This window comes from Terrapene carolina, unplaced genomic scaffold (genome assembly GCF_002925995.2).
Source record: "Terrapene carolina triunguis isolate 2854851 unplaced genomic scaffold, T_m_triunguis-2.0 Scaffold193, whole genome shotgun sequence".
In the NCBI taxonomy this organism is placed as follows: domain Eukaryota; kingdom Metazoa; phylum Chordata; order Testudines; family Emydidae; genus Terrapene; species Terrapene triunguis.
Window position 1 is genome coordinate 1,483,793 of NW_020664544.1, and position 25,546 is coordinate 1,509,338.

The 25,546-nt window shown below is 47.4% G+C and overlaps 1 protein-coding gene across 2 annotated transcripts in view; it reads left to right on the forward strand.

Moving 5' to 3' along the window:
* The first annotated feature begins 560 nt into the window (after nucleotides 1-560).
* Nucleotides 561-25,546, forward strand: part of RAB5C (RAB5C, member RAS oncogene family) — a 29,888-nt gene continuing 4,902 nt past the window's right edge. Inside the window, exons 1-2 of one of the 2 annotated variants that reach the window (XM_026654771.1) lie at nucleotides 561-579; nucleotides 20,621-20,886. In XM_026654771.1, the coding sequence (XP_026510556.1) occupies nucleotides 20,721-20,886 (166 nt within the window). In that variant the 5' untranslated portion in view covers nucleotides 561-579; nucleotides 20,621-20,720. The other variant, XM_026654769.1, reaches the window with a different exon arrangement.

Below are 25,546 nucleotides of genomic sequence, written 5' to 3' on the forward strand. Positions count from 1 at the left end.
GGGAGGCAGGCCCTGGGGGTGGGGGGCTCTGAGCCTGGGGGCAAGGGTGTGATCTGACAAGCAGGGGCTGGGCTGGGGCAGGGGTGCTCTGAGCTCAGGAGACCCTGTCTTGCATGCTATCCTTTTTATTCTCTGCCCCACATGTAAGGTCGTACCCATGGGGTGTGATTGCACGGAGCTTTGGCCAACCGTCCCTGTCAGGGGTTACCAGAGATTAGCCCAGGCCCAATGGGTACTGGGGAGTTATTCTGTCTGTAACTTGACTGGGTTCCTAGCTGGCTGGGTGTGTAAATGGGGCTGGGGAGCAGCTGAGAGCCTGGGCTATTTGCACAGGTAACCTCCACTTCCCTGGTCACCTGAGACCAGTTTAGGTGGATGTGGGGAGAAGTGGAGTTAGAGCAGAAGGTTATTTTGGATGAGGCTGACTCCATAATCTTGTGCCTTGTCTCACCCCACCCCCACCCCCTGTACCCAGGACAGCAGCTGCTGGTAACTGTCTTATTACAGGAGGGGAAAAGAGAAGCAAACTCAAGTCCGCCCCCCGCCCCATTCATTCTAATGCCGCTCTGGCTCTGAACAGTCAGTAACTTCATAGTAACTTCCCCTTCCTCTGGTTTGTATTGTCACTTGGTAAATGTGTTCTGACTCATGATTCACTTTGCCCCTGCAAACAGAGCTCTGTGGCCTGCCCATCATCGGGGATCTCCCAGATAACTGGATTGGTTGATTGGGTAATGCCATAATCTCTCTCACTTTCTTTCTGGATATTGGACCAGACACAGGTCTGGTCTGACATAGTGTTTCCGAGAGCTAGACTTTCTAGTGTATGTGTAGAAGTTCTCTGTAATTTTAGAGGTTTATGGCAGTTGGTGCTGATTTACTATTGGGCAGAAATGTCAAGGCAGGAAATTATGTCCAAACCAGGGCTTTGAGGAGCCACTTTGTCTGGAATGAGCACTGGCTTGTGAGGTGGGGAGACTTTCACTTCCAATCCTGACTCGGACATAAACTTGTAATGTGGCCTTGGAGGAAGATGGTGTCTTATTCTCTGACATGGGCATGATACTTGGCTCAAAAGACTGGGAGGTTGTCGCCTAATGTGAATCACTGAAAGTGCAAGGAATAAAGGGTTTAACAGAAGAAAAGATGGTGTTCTAAAGTAGATTCTTCTAGCTAAAGCTCTTTAATAAAAGTGTAAATTCCCCATACTGGGATTTCACTTAGGTTTTACACCAGCATGTGCATGACACCCCCTTCTTGGTAGGGGGTCCTGTGTTGTAGCACACTCCCACAGTCAGTGTGCAAGATATTTTTCTATAGCGCAGAATGCAGGTGCTGTCCCTGAGTATCAAATCTTGGTTAGATAATAGTGCAATAATATTTACTTATTACAGTTCATTTCCTTATTTAAAAGCAGCGTACTTGCAAGCTGACCAGTTAATGTCACAGCTAGTGTGGCAATATGGCTCTTTCTTCGGACTTGACTCTAATCAGAGGTGCTGCTTGAGTTACTAGTTAATTGGCTTTTCACATGGGGGGCGGGGGGAATTACTGTGCTGTGGCAGGTTTACAGAATGACAACCACAACATCTAGCTGTAATTGTTCGGGTTATTTATGAGCAAGTGTTATTGTACTGCATATTTCTCTACATCTCCTACACTGGTGTTTGTATAGACATTCTCTAATCGAAATGAGGACAAATCAATGACTTGTAGCAAAGGTTATTGCACTTCTTTCTGAGAGCTTGTATTTCTTAGAAAATTGTCTTGTGTGGGAGACCAAAAGAAAACTGCCCTGGAATTTCAAAAATGGGAGCCTAAAGTTAAGTACAAAAATATCAGGTCCCTTATTTCAAGTGTTAAGAACCCAGCAGCTGCCAATGGATTTAGGACCCTAATGTCAGTCTCCTATTTCAGAAAGTCTTGCCCTCTGTGTGTGTTAAGTGAAGAAAGTAGTTGGCGCTGGAGTTCAGTTGAATATGTATCGAGTTGAAGGTGACTTAACACCTTTAGAGGAGAGGTCATACTGCATTTAAATTGCGTGACAGTAGGATCAGACATAGACCTCACTAATACACTGAACTGTAACAAAAAACAAAGGTGAACGGAGTCAAAATGTGGTATTACTAACACTTAAAGAGTCCAGGAGCAGTCTTCCTGACCACTCTTCTGGGCATTAGTGATATTAACTGTCACTGAGGGGACAGGACTCTGAATTCCTGTCTTGGTAGGTAAGTGAAACAGCAACTAACTTTTCATTTACAAGTTATGAAAAGTTTGGAAATCAGCGTGTTAAAGTCAGCACTGTCTGGTTTGGGATCTTACAGGCAGCGTTCGTGTATTTTGATTCACCTTTAGGGTGAGCAGACAGCAAAGGTGAAAAATCAGGATGGGGTGGGGGGGCTAATAGGAGCCTATATAAGAAAAAGATCCCAAAATCGTGACTGTCCCTATAAAATCGGAACATCTGGTCACCCTATTTACCTTTAACATCTTGTACCTCTGTAAATGGCTGTTTACAACTTTGACCTTGATTTAAGTCTTAAGAATGTACAAAGAGAGCTCACACTGGGACAGTCCTGTTTTAAGGCTGTTGCATGAGACAATATACCTCTTCTATTCCTGGCTTTCTGTTTAGAGAAGAGCTCAAAATGATTGAGATGTACTGTATGTACTAGATCAAATTGGCAGAAGAGACAATGTATCCGAACCTTGGTGCCAAGGTAATAGATCACTTGTGGGCTCTTCCTGTTTGAGGTCATTGTATCCAAACTCTTAATCTCCAAGGCCAGGAGTGCTGAGGGGCCTGTTAGTCTGGGATACAATAGGCCATGGCCTAACAGGGATTGCTTGAGCTAATGTGCTCATGTCTTTGGAACTTCCTGTTAATATCCCCACAATATACTTGGTTGCTTCTCCTCTGACCACACTCTGGATTGTTCTTTTAAACTTGTAGCTGATAACCGGTGCTTTGGGTGGCCAGACATGGAAGCAGCTATGATTATTGTGACCTGAATGTGGAATTCTGAGAGCAGTGCATGTAGTCGGCCACCCTGCACCAGGGGTCTGCTACACACAGTGACTGACCCAGAACTGCAATGTTGAGAAATAACTCAACGTTTCTGGGTCACTGAGTAGCTCGCTTTGTTCTGACTGGCTGAAATAATCCTGTTTTGGAATCTTGCCCTACATCTTCAACTAATGTTATCTTCCAGAGTCATATGTCCAGGTAGCTAGATGTTTTTCATCTCTGTTTAACAGTCACCCTTCCAGAGAGTGAGCCAATGGCCTATACACTTTTATAGGCTACTCCAAGTTACTGTCCATGTGCTCCAGAAAATGAGCCAGATGAGGGGGTATATGTTCCCTCATACAACCTGTGAGTTTGTGTAGGCATTCTGGTTAGCCTTCAGACAAGGCAAAACTTAAGCAATTTAAAATGAGACCCTCTGTTGCAATTTAAAATGAGACACTTGAGTACTTTAAATTGCTAAATTCAAGAGCAATAAAAGGGACAGTCAACTTGGTATAGGCCTCTACATTTTTTGTGGAGGTGCAGGGGGAAGGCTTCCTAATCTCCCCTGTGTGGGGCGAGGCTAATTGAGAAATAAAGCAAAGCTGTCTGGAAATGAAAGTGCAATTCAAGTGTATCAACAGCGGAGGAGTAACCCTATTCTAAGAATTGCTTCAGTTCTGGTAAGAGAACCTAGAGATGGAAAAGATCCATCTTCTGACGGTACACCATTGTTCCCTCTGGATTTAGGCACCAACTTCAATTCTAGTCAATTACAGTTCAAGTGAGCTTCAGTCTGGACCAGTCCCCTGACAAATCATCTTTGTGGTCTTACAGCCTCCTTCCTATTAACCATCTTTCTCCCTGCTGCTGTGCAGAAGACCCCAGACAGGTGAAAATGGTGACCTAATGAATTACAAATTAGAGGAGGACAGTTTAAAAAAAACAAAAAAAAAAACCCCACTGTCAAGTCCTTTCACATGCAGGAACTGAAACTAGCAACTTTTTCCCTATAATATTGGGTGTTAACTTCTAATGATAGAAGCTTACAAAATCCTTTAAGACAAATGACTCCCCATATTTCTAAGAATTATTCAAATGTGTTTCTGCTATCTCCTTGGTCAGTGTGTTAGAAAACCGTGTAGTGGTGCAGTAGGAATGTCAGTTTCTTGCTGCCGTCCCTCAGGGTATGAACTTTAGTCACTCTTAGGCAAGCAAGGCCTGTTTCTGGTTTTCAGAGCAACTCCATAAAAATTCCAAGCAGTTGCCAGAAAAGTTCATATTGTCTTTGGCTACTACCAACAATGTCTCTGGGAGCAATCAGGTTTATTTTAAGCTCTAAAATAGGTGCCGTTTCCTGTTCGCGAGCTGGAATGAGCTGCATGAATCGATAAAAGAATCGGCTTGGCCTCTCATCCTTGTTTGACATTGTAGCGCTCCATGCAGCGAGTTGTTGAGGGGGTGATGTCTTCACAAAACACCTTTTCAAGAATGTATATAGGACACTAACACGTGAGCATGCTGCTACCTTGCTGTGCTACTCGGCATCACCCATGTAACCCCTCCACTAACAAAGGCGTGGGGAGCTCTCCAGTCCTGGTTCAGAAGTAGGCAGAGGGATCCTTTGGGTGGCAGAGTTCCTGTTACAAGTGGGTGGGGCTCCTCTGTTACTCTGAGCTAAGCATTATCTCCCCCCCACCACCACCACCGCAAATGTACAGACACAGTGAGAGCGGCAAGCTGAAGGGCCTTGTGGGGAAGGCATTGGACTGGGATGTGGACTCCTGGGTTCAAGTGCTAGCTGCTGCAGACTTTGTTCGTCTTGAACAAGCCATTTCATCTAGCTGGGCCTCCATTCCCATCTGTAAAATGGCGCTAATACTCCCCGACATCACAGATGTCTAAGGAGACCGTCACAATGTACGTGGGGTGAACAAAAATTAGAGATGGGGGATCGTATTAGACTGAGTGATTCTGCCCTCAGGAGCTTACACTGGGATAAACTCTCGTTCTTGGGCAAGAGCTCTCTGTGCTCCCAGAACCACGCTATGTGCTCTATACATGTTCAGAAAGAGACCCTTTCCCAGAAGGGTTTTACCCTCTACCCAGATAACGGAAGAGGGAAGAAGACACTGCACAATCCTTACTTTGGCTTGTGATACCACTTTTTACCATATTCTTATAGCACTTAATGGGGAAGTGCCATCCTCTTACACTTGAGATCTTAGTGAGGGTGTTAGCAAAAGTGATTTGAATGGAATCCGAGCGTTGTCCCTGGGGGTGACAGATGAGCCAAGTACAGGGCTTAGCCAAAGCCATATTATAAAACTTGCTTCTGTGTCTGCTTTCCATCATTTTGATCTAGGCTGTCATCCCAGTTTGCATCGCTGTAGTAGTGTAAACAAAAACGCTATGCTTGGGTGCCATTAACGAGACTGCACCATCTAATAATATCCTTGTCACCTTCCTTATGTGCTAGGAACGTGTACAAACACACTACCTCAGCCTGTTCTAATTGTATGTGTCTCAGTTCAGCCATGGTGATCTAATAGGGCACTATTAGCTGTTTCTAAAGCATTAGTCATACTGTTCAGCTAAATTAAAGACCCAACCAGAGCAGCTGTGCAACTTCCTCTGAATCTTGTAGCGCTGGTATGACCCCGTCTTGGTCACTCTCGTAGTTGGATTAAAATCTTTCTTAACTGTTGTGCTTTGTCAGGAGTAAGCTGATGCATTTAACAGTACTTGATCCTAGCAGGTACTAGCCTCCTATAACTTTTCAATTTCCTTCTCCCTTTCTTATGTTAAGTCTGTTCTTCTAATGGGGGGTGGCTGATTGAACCCTGTAAAGCCTTAGATGTGGTCTAATAAAATAATAAATTTTCCTTTCATGAATCAGAAAGGAATTCATGTGCATAGTTCTTTGTACTTCATTTTCACCTTATTGCTCCCACTACATGGGTGACCCCTTCTTGCCATAGTGAGGGGAGTATTTTCCCCAACTTGCCTGAATTTTAAGGCGAAGGACTGAGGTTAAATGATGTACCGAGCACCACACACAGCCAGTGGAACAGAAATTATCCAGCTGACTGCAGACAGAGAGCACCACATCAGTTACACTTGGTTCACGTTTTAAAGATCTGTTTTCACAATCATGAGTGCTAGAAATAGAACTAGCGATGAGGGCTCTAATCTGTGGCAATGGCTGGATTCCATAGCTACAGAACACGGAGTCTTGTCTTAAACATGCCACATTGTGATGTTATAGTGGTGATAGCCAATCTCTAGGTACTTCTGAACATAACACATACCGATCTTTTTCTACTTGGCTTTTTAGTGAGCTTACCACACCCATGAGCCCCATTAAAGAGCATGCCTCCAGTTACTGAAACTGGTAGATGTTACTTTGCTATTACCTGTGGAGACTTAACCTTAATAGCAGTACTCCTCAAAATAGCGAACTAGTTCGAATCCTCGTTTAAGGACTTTCCCCATTAACTCTTCCTGAGACCCAGATAAAGATCTGAGGTGGTGATTGCAATGTAACTAAATTGCCAGATACCCAAGATCCTTGGCAGGATTACAGTATGTGGCAGTGTTTGAGTTGATCTAATTGAATATCCTGAATTTGTGTCTTACTGCAGACTTAACTTGTGTAATGACCTTCCAAAGTATCAACTTGTCCACACAGGGGTAGTGGAGGTTCTGGCCTCTTCACCTTCTGTTCATCAGGTTTAAGAACTTTATCTGTGTGGAGACATTAACATAAGACCAGCCACTGACCATTCCAAGCAGATACACACCTGTCTTGGTGCTAGGTTTTGTAACCAGTGCGCCATGGGAGTTACATTTCTGTGAATTGTTTAAGCTGAAGTGAATACTACAGCCTCCTATCTTCATGTCAACACTCTTAGCATTGACTTTTTAAATCCATTTCCTACACAAGATGTTGATACAAGTGACTCAAACACCCACCTTCCTTGTTGGATGAGAAATTGGTGTTGTAGCATCAGTGGCATGATCCCCCCCCCCCCCCCCCGGAACAGTTGAACTAAAGAACAGAAATGCTTTCTACAGGACCTGTTCTTGAAAACAGTAAAATAGGCATAAGTGGCTCCTGTGAATGCTCTATGAAATGACAACTCTGAAAACATTAGATCAGCTTTAATTTCTCAGGTGCGAATACATTGATTAGGGAGAAAATACTTCACACTGTGTGTGCTGAGGATGTCTAACTGGTTCCCAAATAATGCCAGCTACAGACTGTGCTTAGCAGATGTGCTCCAAGCAGCTGTCACAGGTATAACACATCAGAGTATTCCTTGTAACACTAGTAAGTACAACACTTTTAGACAGTGATTCCGTCCCCTGATGCCCTGTTCTAGCTACAGAGTCTCTTTCCAGAAGCTCTCCAAGGGTGTCACTGACAAGCCAGTGTCCCTCCGGACAGGGTTTATACCCACTTTGCAGAAGTGAAGTGACTCCTCCAGAACAATTCAGTGACTGGCAGAGCTGGGAACAGAACCTCTCTTGCCGTAGGGTTGGAAGAAAATCCAGCAGAAGGCACCGGCATAGCCAGAACTGTAGCACTCCAGGTGGCCGTACGAGTCCTCGGGGCACAGTCGCACTCTGATCACTGCTTGTTGCTGATTAAAGTCCTGTGCATGTTTTTTACTTGACCTCAGTTATGCAAGTTCTGATAATTCCCTTGCCACGTAAAGATATCACTGAGCTAAATTGGCACACTCAGACTGGTACTAGACATGAATTACCTTCCGGAGCCCCGTTTTTATAATGGACTGACTTGGGCCCTGCCTGCCGGCTTTGCCAACTGGTGGTAAAGCAGGAAGATACCTTGGTTAGCAGATGAGTTTGTGCTTTACTGGGCAGTTAATGGCTGGCTTGAGAATATCAATCAAGGAAAAATGCAAGAGTTGTCACTGTAGTCAGTGCGTTCTGGATCTTGGGAAGCTGAAGCCTGTACAGCTGTAACATAATTATAGTAATTGAAAGTTACTATATCTATCTGACAGTCATTCTTCAGAAACTGAATTCTAGGGTCTCTGTAGCCTTGTCCCACTAGCATTGCCCTGTTCAAATATTAGCAACTTAATTCTCAACTGAATTTCCTCTTTGTGGGTTTGCCTTGCAGTGAGAAGATTCTGTTAATGAAGCTGAATGACTTAAGGAGACAGCAGCTCCATTAGCTTGAATGCTGCTTAAATTGTTTGCCTCAATTGAATCGCTAGTAAAGCTTCCGCTGGGAGACGCTCCCAGGAGTCTGGCTGGAATTCTTATCCTGCTCCACACTCACTCTTCTTTTGGCAGAACAGATTGGCCTGATACATGTGTGAATGTCCCAGGTGCAAACTGGCAGACAGATGGCATGTTCTGCGTTGGTGCTAGGGAAAAGCTGCATATCCTGTAGATTATTCACATAACTTCAGAAGTGACAGATCTAGACTTTCTCAGTGGCCTTTCAAAGGCAAACTGTTTCCATTCTCTTTAGAGAACAGCCAGGTGTTGAGTTCTGGGGTAGCCATGCCTCTAACTGTGTTTCTGTTGAAAGACTAACTCTCTTCCTTTTTAGAATGGAAACACTTTTAAAATCCAGTTGTCAGTTCCCGTTCTCCTAGGTAAGGTAGATTTTTACTTTGAAACTCTAGCATGACTTGTGCCAGCACAATAGCAATGTGCTACCACTTGACTTGTGATTTGAGCACCTGGATTAGAACCCTGACAGGGGCACTTACTACTGTTCAGCTGCTAGCTCGGTGGACACGGGACCTGTTCATTGGCTACAGCCCTCCCCAGACGTGTTCCTTCCTTTAGCTTGCAGAAGGAAGTGCAGGTTGTGGCTGTAGAAATTGTGAAGTGCAAAGTTGTTCAGGAGATGATGTGGGTTTGGGATAGGGTATCTGGGAGAGGAAAGTTCTAAGCTTGCCCGTGTAGTACACGTCCCGCTGTTAGCTGGATCAACTCTCATATGGTAAGATGACAGTTATGGCTTTCCTCTTGCAAGGCTAGCTTGTCAACTAGCTTATCGGGTTTTTGGCTGGCGGAGTGTTCAATCAAAAGGGCTCTGTGCCTCCGAGTCAGGTAGCTGAACATGTGTTAGTACCCCATGAAGTGTGTACTTCAGTACCGTGGTAACCAAGCCCCTCAGAGTTTGGAGAAAAGCTTGTGGCAGGGGGTAGGTCAGAACACGTCTAACCAGTGGTCTTTAAACAACCCTTAGACAGGAACCTGTTTTTGTACCAAGGTTTTAGTCTCTCCCTGCCACAGCATGTTGCTTCTCTAGGACCTGCTTGTGAATGCCGACATCTTTATTGGGGAAGAAAATAGTTGTTAAATGCCTAATACACAGGCTTTGCAAAGGTAAAGGAGTTTAAGGGGTCAAACATTGTACTAACCTTGAGAGAGAGCAAGTGTGCCTTTAATGATCTTAGGTGAAGCAAAACCTACTTGTCACTAACTCCAAGGTGTCCCTGCCAAGGAATTCAAGCAGCATCTTAAGTAGTTGACAGTCTAAGTACTTCATTGGGGCTTTTTCTTGAGTGGTTGTCACCCAAACAGAGTGAGGCTATTTGCATAGCTTGCTGCAGATGCAGTCCTCCGTCGTTGTGCACAGGTTCAACCATTCAGTATAGCCCTCTCCAGTGATGGGTAGTGGGCCCACTGCCGCAAAGACGTTAATGCACTGAGTGGATCATGCAAAGCTGTTCTTCCCAGTTATCCCTCCAGAATAAATTAATGCAAGCAGAAATTAAGCCACTAACTTGGTTGTCAAAGGGGTCCTATAAAGCCGTAGGATTCATATGAGCTTGCATGGGAGCCTGGCTATAGTAGGGTACGTCTACGTTGCAATTAAAAACGCACGCCTGGGCCGTGCCGGCTGACTCAGGCTCGTGGGTCTGGGTGAAGAGGCTGTTTAATTGGAGTGTAGATGTCCAGGCTCAGGCTGAAGCCCAGGCTCTAGGATTTTGCAAGATGGGAGGGTCCCAGAGCTTGGGCTGCAGCCCAGGTCAGATGTCTGCACTGCAATTAACAGTCCTGTAGCTGGAGCCAAGTCAGCTGGAACAGGCAAGACGCAGGTGTCTAACTGCAGTGTAGACATACCTGTAGTGTACATCTGCCAGTGCTTTGAGCTGCAATCAGATGTCCTGTATTAAGGCTGGTGGGCTTGAGTGTAGCAGAAGTGGCTTACTCAGACCCTGATATAGGAAGTAACGCCTGCCGAGTAATTTAGGTTATCAGCCAATCACACTTCACCCTCTTCCCGGATGTGAAATTGGGAACCCTTCTCAGGGAGGGGAATCCCTGGTGCTCTGATCTGTGCTGGTTGCTGCAGGTTACTGGTTAATTAAGATGCCGTTGTTAGACCCTTCCAGCTCTCCATGGCCTCTGTTCTGCCTGTTTGAGACCTCCTCCGCTCAGGTTACAGCAGGTGCTCAGATCTGGAGTTCCCCTGCTCAGACCTGGCTCGGTGGGAAGGGCCTTTGGCTTTGGAACTTCTCCCTTGGTCTGAATGAGCCCAGTGTGTCGACTTTCAGAGCAGGTTGCAAGGCTCCACTTGGGTGGGTTTTTTTGGGGGGGATGTTGATGGGGGAAGCTGCTTACCATGGAGTCTGCTACTGGCTGTGCTTTTAAACGATTGTTGGGGTGCCTAGGTACTAGGCTAGGACCTTATTGGCTAAATCTGTAAAATCAGGATCACCTGCCTTGCACTGCGGTTTGGCAGTCTTTCTCTTCTAACCTGATTGCCCCAAGAGCTCAGGTACCCTAAATAGGACCGAATAAAGGAACCCTGCAGCCCAGTGTCCTGTCCAGATGCTCCCAGCAGAAATCTAGCCTGGTTACCAAACGCTGACACCCAGAATCCCTGAACGTGCACTTAATTCTAATCCCTTTCTCAGACACGCCATTGGTCAAGTCTAACTTCATGGCCATTGAAACTTTGGTGTCCAGCAATACCCCTCTAGGGCTTGCAGCGTGTGGCTAGCAATTGGGCTAATGCATTGGGCCCCTAACAAGCCCTTCATAGCAAATGTAAAGCTGAAAGCTTATTTCTTCCTCTATGTATCAGTCCTGCTCCCCCCGCTGAGCCCACCCAGCGACAGTGTGACAGTGAAGGGTAGAAGGCAGACAGAGCTGCGTGAAGTCCTCTCTAAGGCATTGTCCGACTAGCCAGCTAAGGGGTTGGTTTAAATTAAAATCCCAGCTATAAACTAGTGTTGCAATAATTAACGTCTGCAAAACCATTTTGAATAAGCTGGTGATCTCGTACATGAAACTCGCCTCTGACGGCTGAGTGGCATCTGAAGCTCTGTCACTAGTCTCTCTAACGAAGGGTGGCAGACGACAGCTGTGGCAGGCAAGGTTGAGGACTGATCAGAGCTGGATGCTATAGTGGCATCCGTGATGGGCTGAATCATTATAAACTGCTAGGCAGGGTCTTTGGTAATAAACCTGTATCCCTTGCCTCAAAGCCGGCAGGGCTGCTGGGCGGGGTTTGTAGTTATGTAAGAGCTGTGACTCATCCAGCAGGGGAGCACACCTCTCCACAGCAAAGCAAGGAAACACAAAGGTACAAGCTTTTGCCTGAACCTCATGTGACCTCCGACTTCTGGGTTCTCGACCTCTAAAGAACTCTCGTTTCCGGCAACTGTATGGTATGAACCGAACTGCATATTCGTCAGTCCTGAGTGCTTGAACAATTTATTTAGGGTAGTTGCAGTTGGTGGTTGTTCCTGCTCTGCCAAAGTCCCGAACTGCAGCACTTGGCTTTCACCGGAGAGTCCAGTTTTCCTCTACCCCCAAACAAAACTGGTCTTAAATCAGCAAGAAGTGTTTCTGGAGATGGCCTGGTGCTCCCTGCAGCTCTCGGTAGAAGTCTGCTAAATATCGTTGCCTCAGGCTTGATTCTTGACACGTCTGTTTTAGGGTTCAATCCTTGAAGCTTTTGGCAAAACTTACTGGAGTCTGCCGTCACCACAAACTTTGGGCAGGTACATGGACAACATGTTCTCTCTTGCTTCACTTAAGTCTGTCCCCTTCCTGCTTATTGAAAAGGGATTCACTTCTGTGCATTCAGATTTGATGTGTAAAAATAACTCCTTGTATCCGGTCCTAAAGTGTTGCTCACCTGTACTCCGAACCCCCCCCTTCCCCATCGTGTCAGTTTCTAGCTGTCCGTTCCGATGTGCCACAACAGGCACAAACTGCCCCCTTACGCTTTCCCTGGCTTGCCTCTGCCCACTGACCGGATTGGCAGTCTGCAGCTTCAGCTTGTCCTTTCCGTTCATTTGTGTCCCAGCTACACTGTTAACGTCTGTGGTAGTCGGTGATCTGCCTCTCCTGGCTGAAACGCCCATGGTAGTGAGACCATGTTAAACCAGAAAGTACCACTGCATCAATTTTGGCTTGTGGTAAAAAGGAAACCGGAAAATAGCTATAAACACTAATAGAACAAATGACAATGACTTGTAATGCAAGTTGTTAGCTGGTAGATATCCCTAGCTAGGCGGTCTCATTTACCTCTTAAAGTAAGTGTGTGTGTGTGTGTATGTATTTTTTTCCCCCCCCCCCTTAGTCTGCATTCTGAAATCTCACTAATTGGAATAGGCCCCATGGCTTGGCTTGCATCATAACCAAGATTGCAGAGGTTCTCCACTGAACTTCTCCTGCGCCAGCCTTTCTCTGATCAGTTGAATAGCGGGCAGTCACTTCCTGTGCATGGGAAGGAGTTATTGAAAGCGAGAAGCTAAAGATCCAGAAATCCTCAAAGTGGTAACTTGAGGCAAGGGGTGGAGGATGCAGCAAGTGCTGGGATTCCTCCTCTTAACCAGTCTCTGCAGTTCCCTTCTGGGAGGAGGCATCGGTGCGCAGACTGGATGGTAGGAGTCTGGACCAGGCACTGACGTGCAAGTCTTCGTTCAAACTCATTATGATGCTACTTTCTTTTAAATGATGAGAGAAACAGACTTCAGAAATAAGCTCCTACTCCAGCAAGTGTAACTGAGGACTCCAGTCTAATTGTATGGGGGCGCGAGTCCATCAGCACTCAAGAATGCCTGCTTGACTGGCTGGGGACTCGAACTTCCGTGGTGTGGTGTGAACACACCCTTAAAGCTGAGCTGAGAATTGGCAGCCTGTCTGTCATGCTGCCCCATGTCCCAGCACACCTACTTGGTTTAAAGTTGTCAGTCTTTCAGCTGAGAAGTATTGACCCAAAGCACCGTTGTCCAGTCACTTGCAGATGTTCATGCAAAAGGGTTGTAAAATAAAAATGCTTTTGTGACTGGCAGGAGCTGATCTGCAGCAAGGCATAGTGTGGACGGGAGCTGCTGAGCTTCCATACACTTACTGATGTTAGAAGACCATGCGTCGCAGCACATCTTGTGAGAGCAGAACTGCACCCATCTTTGGCATATGCACAAACTGAACACTGCTATTTTTAATGTGGCTAATTATATAAACTGTCTTCTGTCTGAAATCAGTTAGCTATTTGTTCTGCTTTAGGCCTTTGCCAACTTTGAGTTTAATTCAGAATGTTTTTATACCTAGTTGTAGGCCGGAAGACATCAAATAGACTTAAAGCCAAGCAAGAAACAGCAAATACTTACTGTACCTTCCCTGCTGCATGACACATCTCTCAATGATTGCATGGATATAAGACACACAGTGCTTTCCCAATTGTAAGATTGCACTGTAGCTGGCAGTGAAGGCTAGACAAAAGTCCAAGTTGCAGTTGCAAGAAACTGCTTACAGCTGGCATCAGGAAGTCAGGGAATTTGTCTCTCCAAGTGAAGTGTTGGGCATGATCCCTTCTGTACTGGTTTGGTGTGTGCTAGCTTTGGGACCGAAACCTAGCAGTGCACTGCTGAATTATGTCAAGGGCCTAAAGAAAGCTTGTGTGGAGTGCCTAGCAAAGTATGGCCCTGGTGCTTGATTTGAGCTACTGTGCTTCAGATATTCTTCTGAAGCCGAGACTAGAATGCATACGTTCATCATCCTTTAACCAGCTCCAGCACTGGTAAAAGGTGCTGCATTTACAACCCTGAGCACGAGTTCTCGTTCCCTGTGGAACACCTACAGAAGCAGGGCCAGGTTCCTCCTGGCCCTTACCTCCCCCAAACACGTGGAGGGGCCACCGTTATGGAGGCACGAGGTATTGCCGCTTTGGCCAGTAGTCTAGTCCCAGGAGTAAGATGCTTCAAACCCCTGGACCATGCAGTCTCCTTATAAACTTTTCTTTGGGAGTGGGTGACTTGGCGCCTGCTGAGAACAGTCGTACAAGCTGTACTTCCTCCGGTGATTCTGCTCTGGCTTATGTGATATGACCTGATTGCAGGATCCTGGGTCTTCGCTTTACTTGGGAGGTAGTGAAATAGGAATATGGGTCACATTGAGACTTGATGTTGCCAGCAAACTTGTTTCCTTCTGTTGCCTGCTCTGGGAATCTCCCAATCTCATTTCAGAGGTCATTGTTTGGTTGAGGAATAATTTGCATGGTATTCAATGTGCAGAATGTGACCGATCTGAAATAGCAGCTTAGTGTTTGCGTGTTGCTGATAGAAGCTGCCCTCTTAAACCAAGTCAAGGTTAAACAAGCAAAAGCTATTCTGCCACAAGGAGGGCTACATGATTAGAGGAGAAATTCTGAGGGGTGGAGGAGGCCAAGTGCCTCAGCCTGGTACGGAGGCAGAGCCTTTCATGTGCACATCTCTGATCTGGATGGGAACCAAGTTGGCTGTGGCTAGAAGTAATGAGCATCAATCTCGTCAGAGTCTTGCAAGACTTTCTGGTGAAGTGACGTCTTTGTCTCCAGAACCATCCCAGCTGGCACCCTTGCTGGCATTCTCAGAGGACATGGGGGGCTGACGCATAACATCTTACAACTAGAAGTGCCTTTCCAGAAAGGGATTGGGGAAGGCTAACAGCATTTTGGGCTGTATAAGTAGGGGCATTGCCAGTAGATCGAGGGACGTGATCACTTATCTCTATTCAACATTGGTAAGGCCTCATCTGGAGTACTGTATCCAGTTTTGGGCCCCACACTACAAGAAGGATGTGGAAAGAGTCCAGCGGAGGGCAACAAAAATGATTAGGGGGCTGGAGCACATGATTTACGAGGAGAGGCTGAGGGAACTGGGATTGTTCATTCTGCAGAAGAGAAGAATGAGGGGGGATTTAATAGCTGCTTTCCCCTACCTGAAAGGGGGTTCCAAAGAGGATGGAGCTTGGCTGTTCTCAGTGGTACCTGATGACAGAACAAGGAGCAATGGTCTCAAGTTGCAGTGGGGGAGGTTTAGGTTGGATATTAGGAAAAACATTTTCACTAGAAGGGTGGTGAAGCACTGGAATGGGTTACCTAGGGAGGTGGTGGAATCTCCTTCCTTAGAGGTTTTTAAGGTCAGGCTTGACAATGCCCTGGCTGGGATGATTTAGTTGGGAATTGGTTCTGCTTTGAGCAGGGAGTTGGACTAGATGACCTCCTGAGGTCCCTTCCAGCCCTGATATTCTATGATTCTATTCTAATGCTGGGAAGCTCTGTTCTCATCCCAATGGATGTTGAAAAGACAAACCAAGGGCTTGCAGGTGCAGCTCACGCATGGTACCCAGACACAGCTTTTCCTGGTAGGACTGTCTCTAGCTAGTGTGACCAAGGGTTAGTGCTTCGGGACCCTGAATTCACTGCATTATCTAGCTGTGAATGTTGGTGACATGAGTAGTCATCAAATTCTAGGGGTGTTCTCTCCTTGTTCTGCATCAGGAACAGCACACGCTTCCTTTGTTCCTAATGAATGAATTCCCATATGCTTAATGTCATCGGGTATGATCCTTTTATAGCAGAGCATTATGGCATTTAACAGAAAAACAGGATAATCAAAAGCAAATCAATCGCTCTTTTCCCAGCAGTGTCTTGTACAGATGGTCCTTCCAAAGGAAATCATGTGAAATGTTTGTCATGGCTTTCTGCCTTAGTCTGCAGGTAGAGAGAACTGTGGCAGGAATGCCTGGCTTTCTAGTCACTCATTACATGTACAGTTATAATGCACATTCAAATGAGCCTCATCCCTGGGTGGAGTGAAACCTGCATCCAATCCTGTTTGCCTGTAATAACTTGGTTGTCGGTAGTGTCAGGAGAAAGTTTAGCATTGTTGCAGGATTCATTCTAGACAAACTGTTGCTGGAAGCATGGTTTTGCTGGTAATCTGGAATTTGTTGATAAGATGGACTGTGGGGAGCCAATGCTGCTTCCCTTACCTATGACATGACACCCTAGAGCATGCTGAACTCCGAACCCCAGCCTTTGCTAAGGAATTGCACTAGTGTAAGTGTGACAAGGCCCTGAGCAGGAAGAGCGCAGAATCCGCCCCCTGCCATGCCAGCCCCATCTAAGTGAATAAAGTGGAGCTGGCTAGGACCTGCCCTAAGTGGGGAATGAGAGGCAGCTGCCAGCCCGGGGCTATACAAGAGGCTGGGAAGAAGGAAGCCAAGGGTGGGACAAGAGGAGAGTGAGGGAGTGCAGGCAGGCAGAGAGAAAGCTCTTCCCTCCTGGGTTCAGACACGAGGAACCCAGAGCTGTGCACGCTGTGTTGTGAGAAGGTGGTGGGAGCACAAACCTGTAAATAAAAGCACCAGTGGTTTCAGAATCCGAGGGTCTGAGTGACTCTATCTCAGCCCAGCAGGAGCCAAGAGGCCCCTGCTGTGAACGGTTACTGTAAGAAATGACAGGTGTATCTTCTTTCTTCGTGTTCTATGATCAGGGGCTGAAATCTTCTTCAATGTCGCTGTGTCTATACATGCACATTCCCAAATCCTGTCCGGAGTTGGTGTGGGAGTGGTTTTCCATAGCTGCCTTCACAAACCAGTAATTACTGACCAGGGGTTCTTCACATGTCTTGGCAATGTGACATTTGATGGATGATCGCTCAGGTAGTGCTTGTATTGTGGTACTACTCAGATATTCTCTCCCCCGCCGCTCCCCAAATCAGGGCTCCATTCTGTTTGGGGGGACAGCCTCTCGGAAGCTGCTCCGGTTCCAAAGAGATTACAATCTAAAGTGGTTTGTCCTGCAGGAAAACTCCTAGGTAGCTCAACCTGAAAGCAAGATTAGTCCTACTTGAAGTTCTGAAGTCTCTTCCAAACCCCCTTGCTACCCGCAGAGTTTCTTTAGGGTCAGGAAAGCTCAATTCTGTTCTCTAACTCCTGAGTGTCCCTACAGCGCAGTTAGGCACAATCCTGAAAAGAGTGCTTCCAAAGCAAGCCATTTTCCTGTAGGCCATCTCTGGCAGCCCAAGCTGGACTGCTCCTTGCAGCTTGTCAAGTGCCACCTGGACATGTGTGCACTGCCAGTCTGGAGCAGCTGGGAATCCTAATGACCAAGTCCAATCTGTGGCTGGGTGAAATGTTGGCTGAGAAATGATTCTATCTAAGTCGGTCTTTGCAAATGAAGATATTGACATCTGAGCTCTGTGACCTGGGGTCCTGGAAGTCTACTGCTTGAGAAGGCTTGGGCTAGCGTTTCTTTTCAGGACACTACCAACAGGGAGTCCTGCCGGTCATGCTTGGGATGCCAACCCAGGAAGACAACACTGGCTTTTCGAAGCTTCCCCTAGGCTGCTCTTCGTCAAACCGGAAGCGCGTTCACTTATGAAGCTGAAGTGCTGATAAGGAAATAACTGTTTTCATATCTGATTGGGCTAAAAATTCTTCACTGTGGCTAAAATGATAAAATCTATATTCAACAAAGAGATAAAGGAAAAGGGAGCCATTAACAGCTGCAAGCCAAGGTAATTATCCTTCCCCGACAGTGACTAGCGCTACGTGGCTAGAGGAGGCACAGTTGTGGGGCTTTCGTGTGTGTGGGGCTTTGTCTGTTTTGTGTGATACAGCAACTCGCCTGTCGCTTTTACTCATGCCTTTGGGATAATCCATATACATTTGCAGTGTTGGGTTAGTATTGCACCTCTACTGTAAGAGGAACAGAACTGTGACAAACCAGTATAAATAGACCAGTGCACTGGGGTAAAATGCTCTGGATGATGATCTACTGTGGGGTGTGTGTGTCATGCTGAGACTAATGCCTTTAAAGAAAACAAAACAACAAAAAACAAACCATTGCATGTATTGGGATGGTGAAGCGCAGGAGTAGCAGCTTGGCATAGACTGGACAGGGATTGAAAGTGTACAGTAGAACCTCCGTTACAACCCCAGAGTTACAAACGGACTTGTCAACCACACACCTCATTTGGAACTGGAATTACGCAATCCGGTAGCAGCAGAGACACCGTTACAATACTGTTAAATGTAAGCTACTAAAACATAAAGATTTGACAAGGTAAGCAAGCTGTTTCTGTGCTTGTTTCATTTAAATTAAGATGGTTTAAAAGCATTTTCTTCTGCATAGTAAAGTTTCAAAGCTGTATTGTCAATGTTCAGTTGAAAACTTTTGAAACAATCCTAATGTTTTGTTCAAAGTTATGAACACCAGGAATGGAGGATTTTCAGAACACTTGGAGGTTCTACTATATAAAGTTAATATAACCCTTGCTTCCCACTGCATATGCCAATATTGATAACTGGTTGATTTTGTCATTGCTCCCACTAGCAGTGTTCGTAGCAATCACTAGAGCGCCTGTTGATTTCTGTGTATGAGACTGGTCACTTCATAGCCTCTGGTGCATTGTCTACTACAGTGAGGTGGCAAAATCTGTAGATAGTTTAAATCCAGAGCAGGCTGCAAAGGGATCTCTCAAAACTGAGTGACTGGGTAACAGAATGGCAGATGAAATTCACTATTGATAAATGCAAAGTAATGCACATTGGAAAACATAATCCTAATTATACATACAAAATCATGGGGTCTACATTAGCTACAGTCAGATTTTGGAGTCATCGTGAATGGTTCTGTGAAAACATCTGCTCGATGTGCAGCAGCAGTAATCAAAAAGCTAATTATTAGAAACCATGAGGAAAGGGATAGATAATAAGACAGAAAATTATCCTAATGCCATATGTAAATCCATGGTATGCCCACACCTTGAATGCTGCTTGCAGTTCTGGTTAATCCATCTCAAAGATGCATTAGAGTTGGAAAAGGTACCGAGAAGGGCAACAAAAATGATTGAGGGTATGGAACAGCTTCTGTATGCAGAGAAATTAAAAAGATGGGGGCTGTCCATCTTGGAAAAGAGATGACTTGGGGGTGGGGGGGAAGATACGAGGGGTCTATAAAAGTATGAGTGGTGTGGAGAAAGTAAATAAGTATTATTTACCTCTTCACATAAAACACAAACCAGGGATCAGCCAATGAAGCAGCAGGTTTAAAACAAACTTCATCCAACGCCAAGTCCATCTGTGGAACTTGTTTAACGGGATGTTGTGAAAGCCAAATGTATAACTGGGTTCACAAAAGAATGAGAGAAGTTGATGGAGGGTAGGTCCAGCAATGGCTGCTAGCAAAGTTGGTCAGGGGCACAATCCCATGCTCTGAGTGTCCCTAAACCTCTGATTGCCAGTAGCTGGGGGTGGATGTCAGGGGCTGGATCGCTTGATAAATTGCGTGGTTCTGTTCATTCCCTCTGAAGCATCTGGCATGGGCCACAGTCAGAAGACCGGTTATTGGGCAGGATGGGCCATTGGTCTGACAGTCTGGCCGTTCTTGTGTTCTTAGTTGGGAGTCTCTCTTCCCATCCAAACAGAATAAATGTTTGACTTCTTTAGTGGTGTGATTCTCATACGATGATTCTTAATGTGTGTCATCGTACAGACTACTTTGTAAGATCCTCTGCCCTTAACACCCCAACTCCCCATGACTTCCTGTGTTCCAATCTCTGGACCACCCAGTGCTTCAGGAACCCCTGGTTTAACAGACTGCATTTGGCTAAGCCACCTAAGCTCTTACAGTTGTAAGCATTCCTGAGCTCCGACCACGTCTTCACTTTATGGAGGTGGCTTGATACTCCGTTTGCTCATAAGGGAGGAAAGGGGCTCTGTGTCGTACCGTACATGCCAAGGCACTGAAGATGGGTTAATCCCACTCCATGTGTAGCTAGCGTGACTTGTGAGAGCAAGTACCCTAGTGTGTGTATTGGTTCTAATGACTTCTGCCATCGAACAGTTTCACAAAGGGGCTGGAGGTTGGGGAGGCTCATGCAATTTGGCTGATCTGTGGCCTGAATGAAACTAGTCTGTTCGTGATCCGGTTTTCGGTAGGCAAGTATCCAAACACTTGGCAGGAATTGCTCTAGGGTTCTCTGCTACCTGTCTTAGCAGCGAGGAGAGCATGGTGCATGGCTAGTGTCCCTGGTGACAGGCTCCAGAGTCTGGAACTCACTTCAAACGAAGTACTCGGTGAGATAGCTGGCGAGGGCAAGCTGAGGGGGGTTGGTCTCGAGCATTAACAAGTACCGGATCCTTCCTCCAAGGATGGACGGATAATGCACCCTGTTTACTTGGAGACTCTGATTGGGTGGGGTGGGAGGGGATTCCTTCCTGCTTCTGCAGGAGATGAGCTCACTTCTGGAATACATGATCAGACCAAAATCCTTCTGCAGGGGATGCTACTAATGCACAATCTCTAATGTCTTCCTCTTCCAGTTGGAAACCCACCTTCCCTGAGTGCATCGGAGTCCACAACCAGCACAGTCCCCTTGCCCCTGAAGTCTGGGCTCTTGGCACTGCCACACTGTAACGGACCATGGCGGGTCGAGGTGGAGCTGCTCGACCGAATGGACCAGCTGCTGGAAACAAAATTTGTCAATTTAAACTTGTCCTCTTGGGGGAGTCGGCAGTGGGGAAATCCAGCCTCGTCCTGCGGTTTGTCAAGGGCCAGTTTCACGAGTACCAGGAAAGCACAATCGGAGGTGAGTGCTCAGGGCCGTGATGGGGAAGCCGCAAGAGCCCCGGTCCATGAACTAGAGGGTTGGTTTCAAAGGAGCAGGCTAGTGGCTAATGCAGGGGTTAGGCTAGAACTCCGAACCCCCTAGTTGTGCCACTGATGCTCACCTTGGGCGAGTCCCTTCCCATGCCGGAGTTCCTGATTTGTAAAACGAGTGTCATTCTTGCCGGGCTCAGCAGTTCGGGATCTGCTGTAAGTGTTCATTAAAGCATTCTGCAGTTCTTGGGTAAAAGGACCTCTCTGTTTAAAGGCTGGCTTGGATCCCAGTGTTAGGTGTGGGGTCGGTAAACTCGGCCTGTCTTTCCAAAGCCGGTGAAGGAAGTTCTAGAATCCTTACGCTGTCATAGGCTGACGACCTTGCTCCAATGTCCCCTCTCGCTGCGATGGGGGAAGTTGTCACAGGCACATTACGTTGTTGCCTGTGTGGAAAAGTTCACTGAGACCCAACCTACTTTGTGCTGAGATTGAGGTGTTCTCAATGGGGATCCAGGAGAGTCTGCTCAGCACTCTGCCAGCTGGGAACCCCTGCCCTGAGGGAAGGCGATCTTGAAATGACTTTCTTAGAAAGCTGCTGCTGTGCATGGCGAGCATGGGGTTTCCCCAGTGTCCTCGACTCACTTTCCCTTCCCGCATAGCTGGCTGCCCCTCTCCACCCCACAGGCAGCTGCGGCAGAGATGCCGTGCTCCGAGAAGCTGCTGGGCTTGAAAACATCGGAAATGAACCTGGCAGCCTGAGCTAGTCTGGCTTGGCAATCGTACTTTCTGCTGCTGGAAATTCCTAAGCCTGGGCTGATCCAGTGTGGCCAATGGTCCAGCTACCAATATTAGGATGCTCACTTCTAACAGTGGCTGGTGCCAGAAGCTTCAGAGGGAGTGAACAGAACAGGGCGCAAGAGATCCAGTCCCAGCTTCTGGAAGTCAGAGGTTTAGGGACACCGAGCATGGGGTTGTGCCCTGACCATCTTCGCTACTAGCCATTGCTGGACCTACCCACCATGAACCTTTGAACCCAGTTCTACACCACATCTCCTGGCAATGAGTCCCCCAGTAGACTCTGCGTTGCGTGAAAAAGTTCTTCCTTCTGTTTGTGTTTAAACCTGCTGCCTATTGATTTCATTGGGTGACCCCTGGTTCTCGTGTTGTACAAAGAGGTAAATAACTCCTCCCTCTTCACTTTCTCCACACCAGGCATGATATTCTAGACTTCTATCAACCCCCGTCCCTCCCTTAGTTGTCTCTTCCAAACTGAATAGTCCTGGTCTCTTTGCTCTCTCCTCATATGGAAGCCGTTCCAAACCGCTCATTATTTTTGTTGCCCTTCTCTGTACCTTTTCCAGTTCTAATGTCTTTTCCCTGTCAGCAGTCACTACAGCTTCCCTGCTATCCATTTTACTTAACGGCTGTCCATTCTCCACTGCTCCCCAGAGTAACCCAACGTAGACAATACCTTCATAGTTGGCCTCAGTCTGGCATTAAGTCCAGAATATCTGGTCTAGGAATTCTCTAGATCCAGAAATGCAGTTCTTCACAAATATTCTCTGGCATCTGTGGGACTGGTGAACCTTGATTGTTTTCAATGCGTTCATCTGAGCTGAAGAAAGCATGTTCCATTAGTCAAGCAGGACCTTTAGACCTGTCCTACGAATGGCCTCTTCCGTTTGAAACAGGTGAACCGCTGGCCGTGATCTTGCTTCTCCAGCCCAGTGTTCTCACTTTGAGCACTGCACAGTTTACCTCAGACATTCGATGGCATGTCTGTCTGACTGAAGGTGTCGGGCCTAGGAAACAGAGCTGACTTAACACCCATCCTACTTGATTTGGTTGTCAAATCTCACAGCCTTGTATTGATCTTAAATAACCAGAAAGCAAACCGGCCTTTGCCATTTGTAAAGGAAAACTGGAGGCTGAATATCATGAAGGGCTGCCGAATAGCGCTCCCAGGGGAGTCTGGAGGAATGTTAACGAGACGGGAAAGCTTGTTCTGGAACTCTAGAAATGACTCTGCTGTCTGATGCAGTCTGTGGCAGAGTAAATGGGCCACTGGCAAAGAGCATTTTTTTTGCTGCAGTTACCTGGCTGAAGAGACTTGCTGGCTGGCCATTGGTAGAGTGCGTATTAAAGTGCTCCTGCTGTTGAGAAGCTTCCAGGGCCCCCTCGAAAGGGTTAAGACAAAAGGCACTTTCCTGTGCAGAGTAATCTTTTTTTTTAAAAAAAAAAAAAGGGCGGGGGGGGGGGCGTGCATACAAACCCCTTTGCAGGCTTCATGTAAAAAGCAGCCTCCACTTGGCTTTGAGCTTCACTTGTACGTGTTGGCAAACTGGCTTGTTTTACCCACGCTGCTGGGAAGTAACTTTACATGCCTTGTGGAGGTGAAAGGGAAGGCTTCAGCCTTCCTCCTGGTAGGGCATAACTAGTGCCACAATAGCGAAGAGGAAGCTGTCGAATGTCTGCGCCCCACTCAGCACTGCCTGATAGAGAACTCCTGGCGTGTCCGAACCTCAGGAAGGTCTAAACCCCAGCTCTCCACCAGCATGTGCTAGTGTGCCTGTGATAGCAGCTCTCCCCTTCCACCTCTGCCCCTGGGAGCTGGTTAGGGCATTGAGCCTGACAGCCCCTGGGTGCAGGGGCCATGGGAACACGCTCCCCCAATGCAGGGGGTGTGCACGGCAGGTCTGGGCCCTCTATTGAGAACGGCAGAAAGGGAACACACCGAGCATGGCCCTCTGGTTGGAAGGGCAGAGTTACCTTTCACTTTCATTTCATGGAGGGGACCTTTCCAAGCACATAAAAACAGGAAGAGACAACAGCCTGGTGCCTTGATGTACGGTCAGTGACTTGGGTGAGACGTGCAGGACTAGACACTCGCCTGCGCTAGTCACGCCAGCCGAATGACGTGGACATGGTAGTGAATCTATTCGGGATCTTTACTGCTTCAGTGAAGCCACATGGTTGTGTTTGGATCAGCTGTTCTGCCCGGAAAGCCGCTTCCAGACACACCCACGTGTCTCTGGAGTGGAGCAGGGCCCCAGTGTATTCTACTGGATCAGCAGCCTGGGCATTGATGTCCTCTTGGCCCAGAACACCCTGCGACTGCCTGCGTAGCACTTAATTCTTCTCCATCACCCTGCCAGCATGCCTCTGCCAGCTCTGGCCTGGCCCCCAGCTGCTGAGGAGAGGGAGGCTCCGTTGTCCACCCAGCCGTGACCTCTCCGAGCCTGGCAAGGGGCTAGCTGGGATGCGGAGAACTAGGAAGGAATTTGTCAGTGTGGCTAGACAGCTTTCAGGTGACAATCACTGCTGTCCAATGACTCCATTCCTGGCTCTGCTACACGGATCTCCTAGCTCAGGAACCCGCTCCACGCCTCACTGGTAAACGCTCTGAGATCTCCAGAGGTGCTAGGGGCACATCGTCCTCACGTCCCAGGGCTGTCGACGTGAGCACTGGAAGACACACGCTGAGATCCCACTCTGGGCCTTAGCAACCATGTGAAGAGAGCCTCTAAGCTAGCCTAGCTGTCGACTGTGTGAGGAGCAAGTCCTCTCCCGGTGTGCTGCAGGGGCTAGGCGCGCAGTAGCATGCTGTGCTCTGATGCACCATGGGGCAGACCAGTTCAGCTGTGTCTCTGGCTGCTGTAACTATGGTTTAGTTCCTGTCTCTCTAGCTCATGATTGTTGTAGTGTTAAGATACCCTAGCTGTAGCCACTGGCAACATACCTGACTGCTGGGTAATGTAGCCCTCACTGGGGCTTCCCCCAATTCCTAGCTGTGACATTCCCCAGGGTGCAACCTGGACTGTTTTGTCCCCGTAACTCTGTAGCCCGGAGTGCCTTTTACACTGCTGGGCTGTCCGAACAGCCACTCCTGGCCTGCCCTCGGCCTTCAGCTTGCAAAATCCCACCCAGCTGAGTACACACATGCTCTCCAGCCCTCCATGAGGGGATTACCTGCAGGGCAGCACCCGCATAGCCCCAGCCTTGATGCCCAGAAATGTCATGCTCTCTTCAGCACCCTCCTGGACAGGATGAGCTCGGAGATGGTCCATCGTTCCCACACTGGGAGTGATCCAGCACCAGCCTTTATCCCCAGGAGAGGTTCTCAAACACACTGGTTTAGCTAAAACACGTTTATTAACGAGAGAGAGTTCAAGTGGTAAGGCGCAAAAGTCAGAAGTGGTTACAAAAGAAATAAAAGGAGAAAACCGCAAGCTAATTCCAAAACTTTACCACGACTAATAGGTTTAAAAGCAGAAAAGATTTCTCACCAATAGCTTCTGGCAGTCTGGAGTGGCTGGAAAACCTCCTGGCCAGGATCTCGCGCCCCCAGTTCAATGTTTCTTTTGGTCTTTCAAGTACTGTAGGCAAGAGTGCTGGAAGCTCCCTAGAAGTGGGGAGGGGGAAGGGGGGGGTACTAGCATCTGAGCCATGGCCCCACACCTGCTCCGCCCCTCCCCTGAGGCCTTGCCCCCTGCTTGCTCCTCTCCGCTCCTTCCCCCAGTCACGCGCCCTTAAGGCAGGTAAAAAGTGATGGGGCCGTAGCCCTCTGGTCCCCCTGTTCTGGCACCCTTGGGAAGAGGTTGTTAGGGACACTTCCCCTCTCTCTTCTCTTCCCCCCCCCCCCCCCCCCC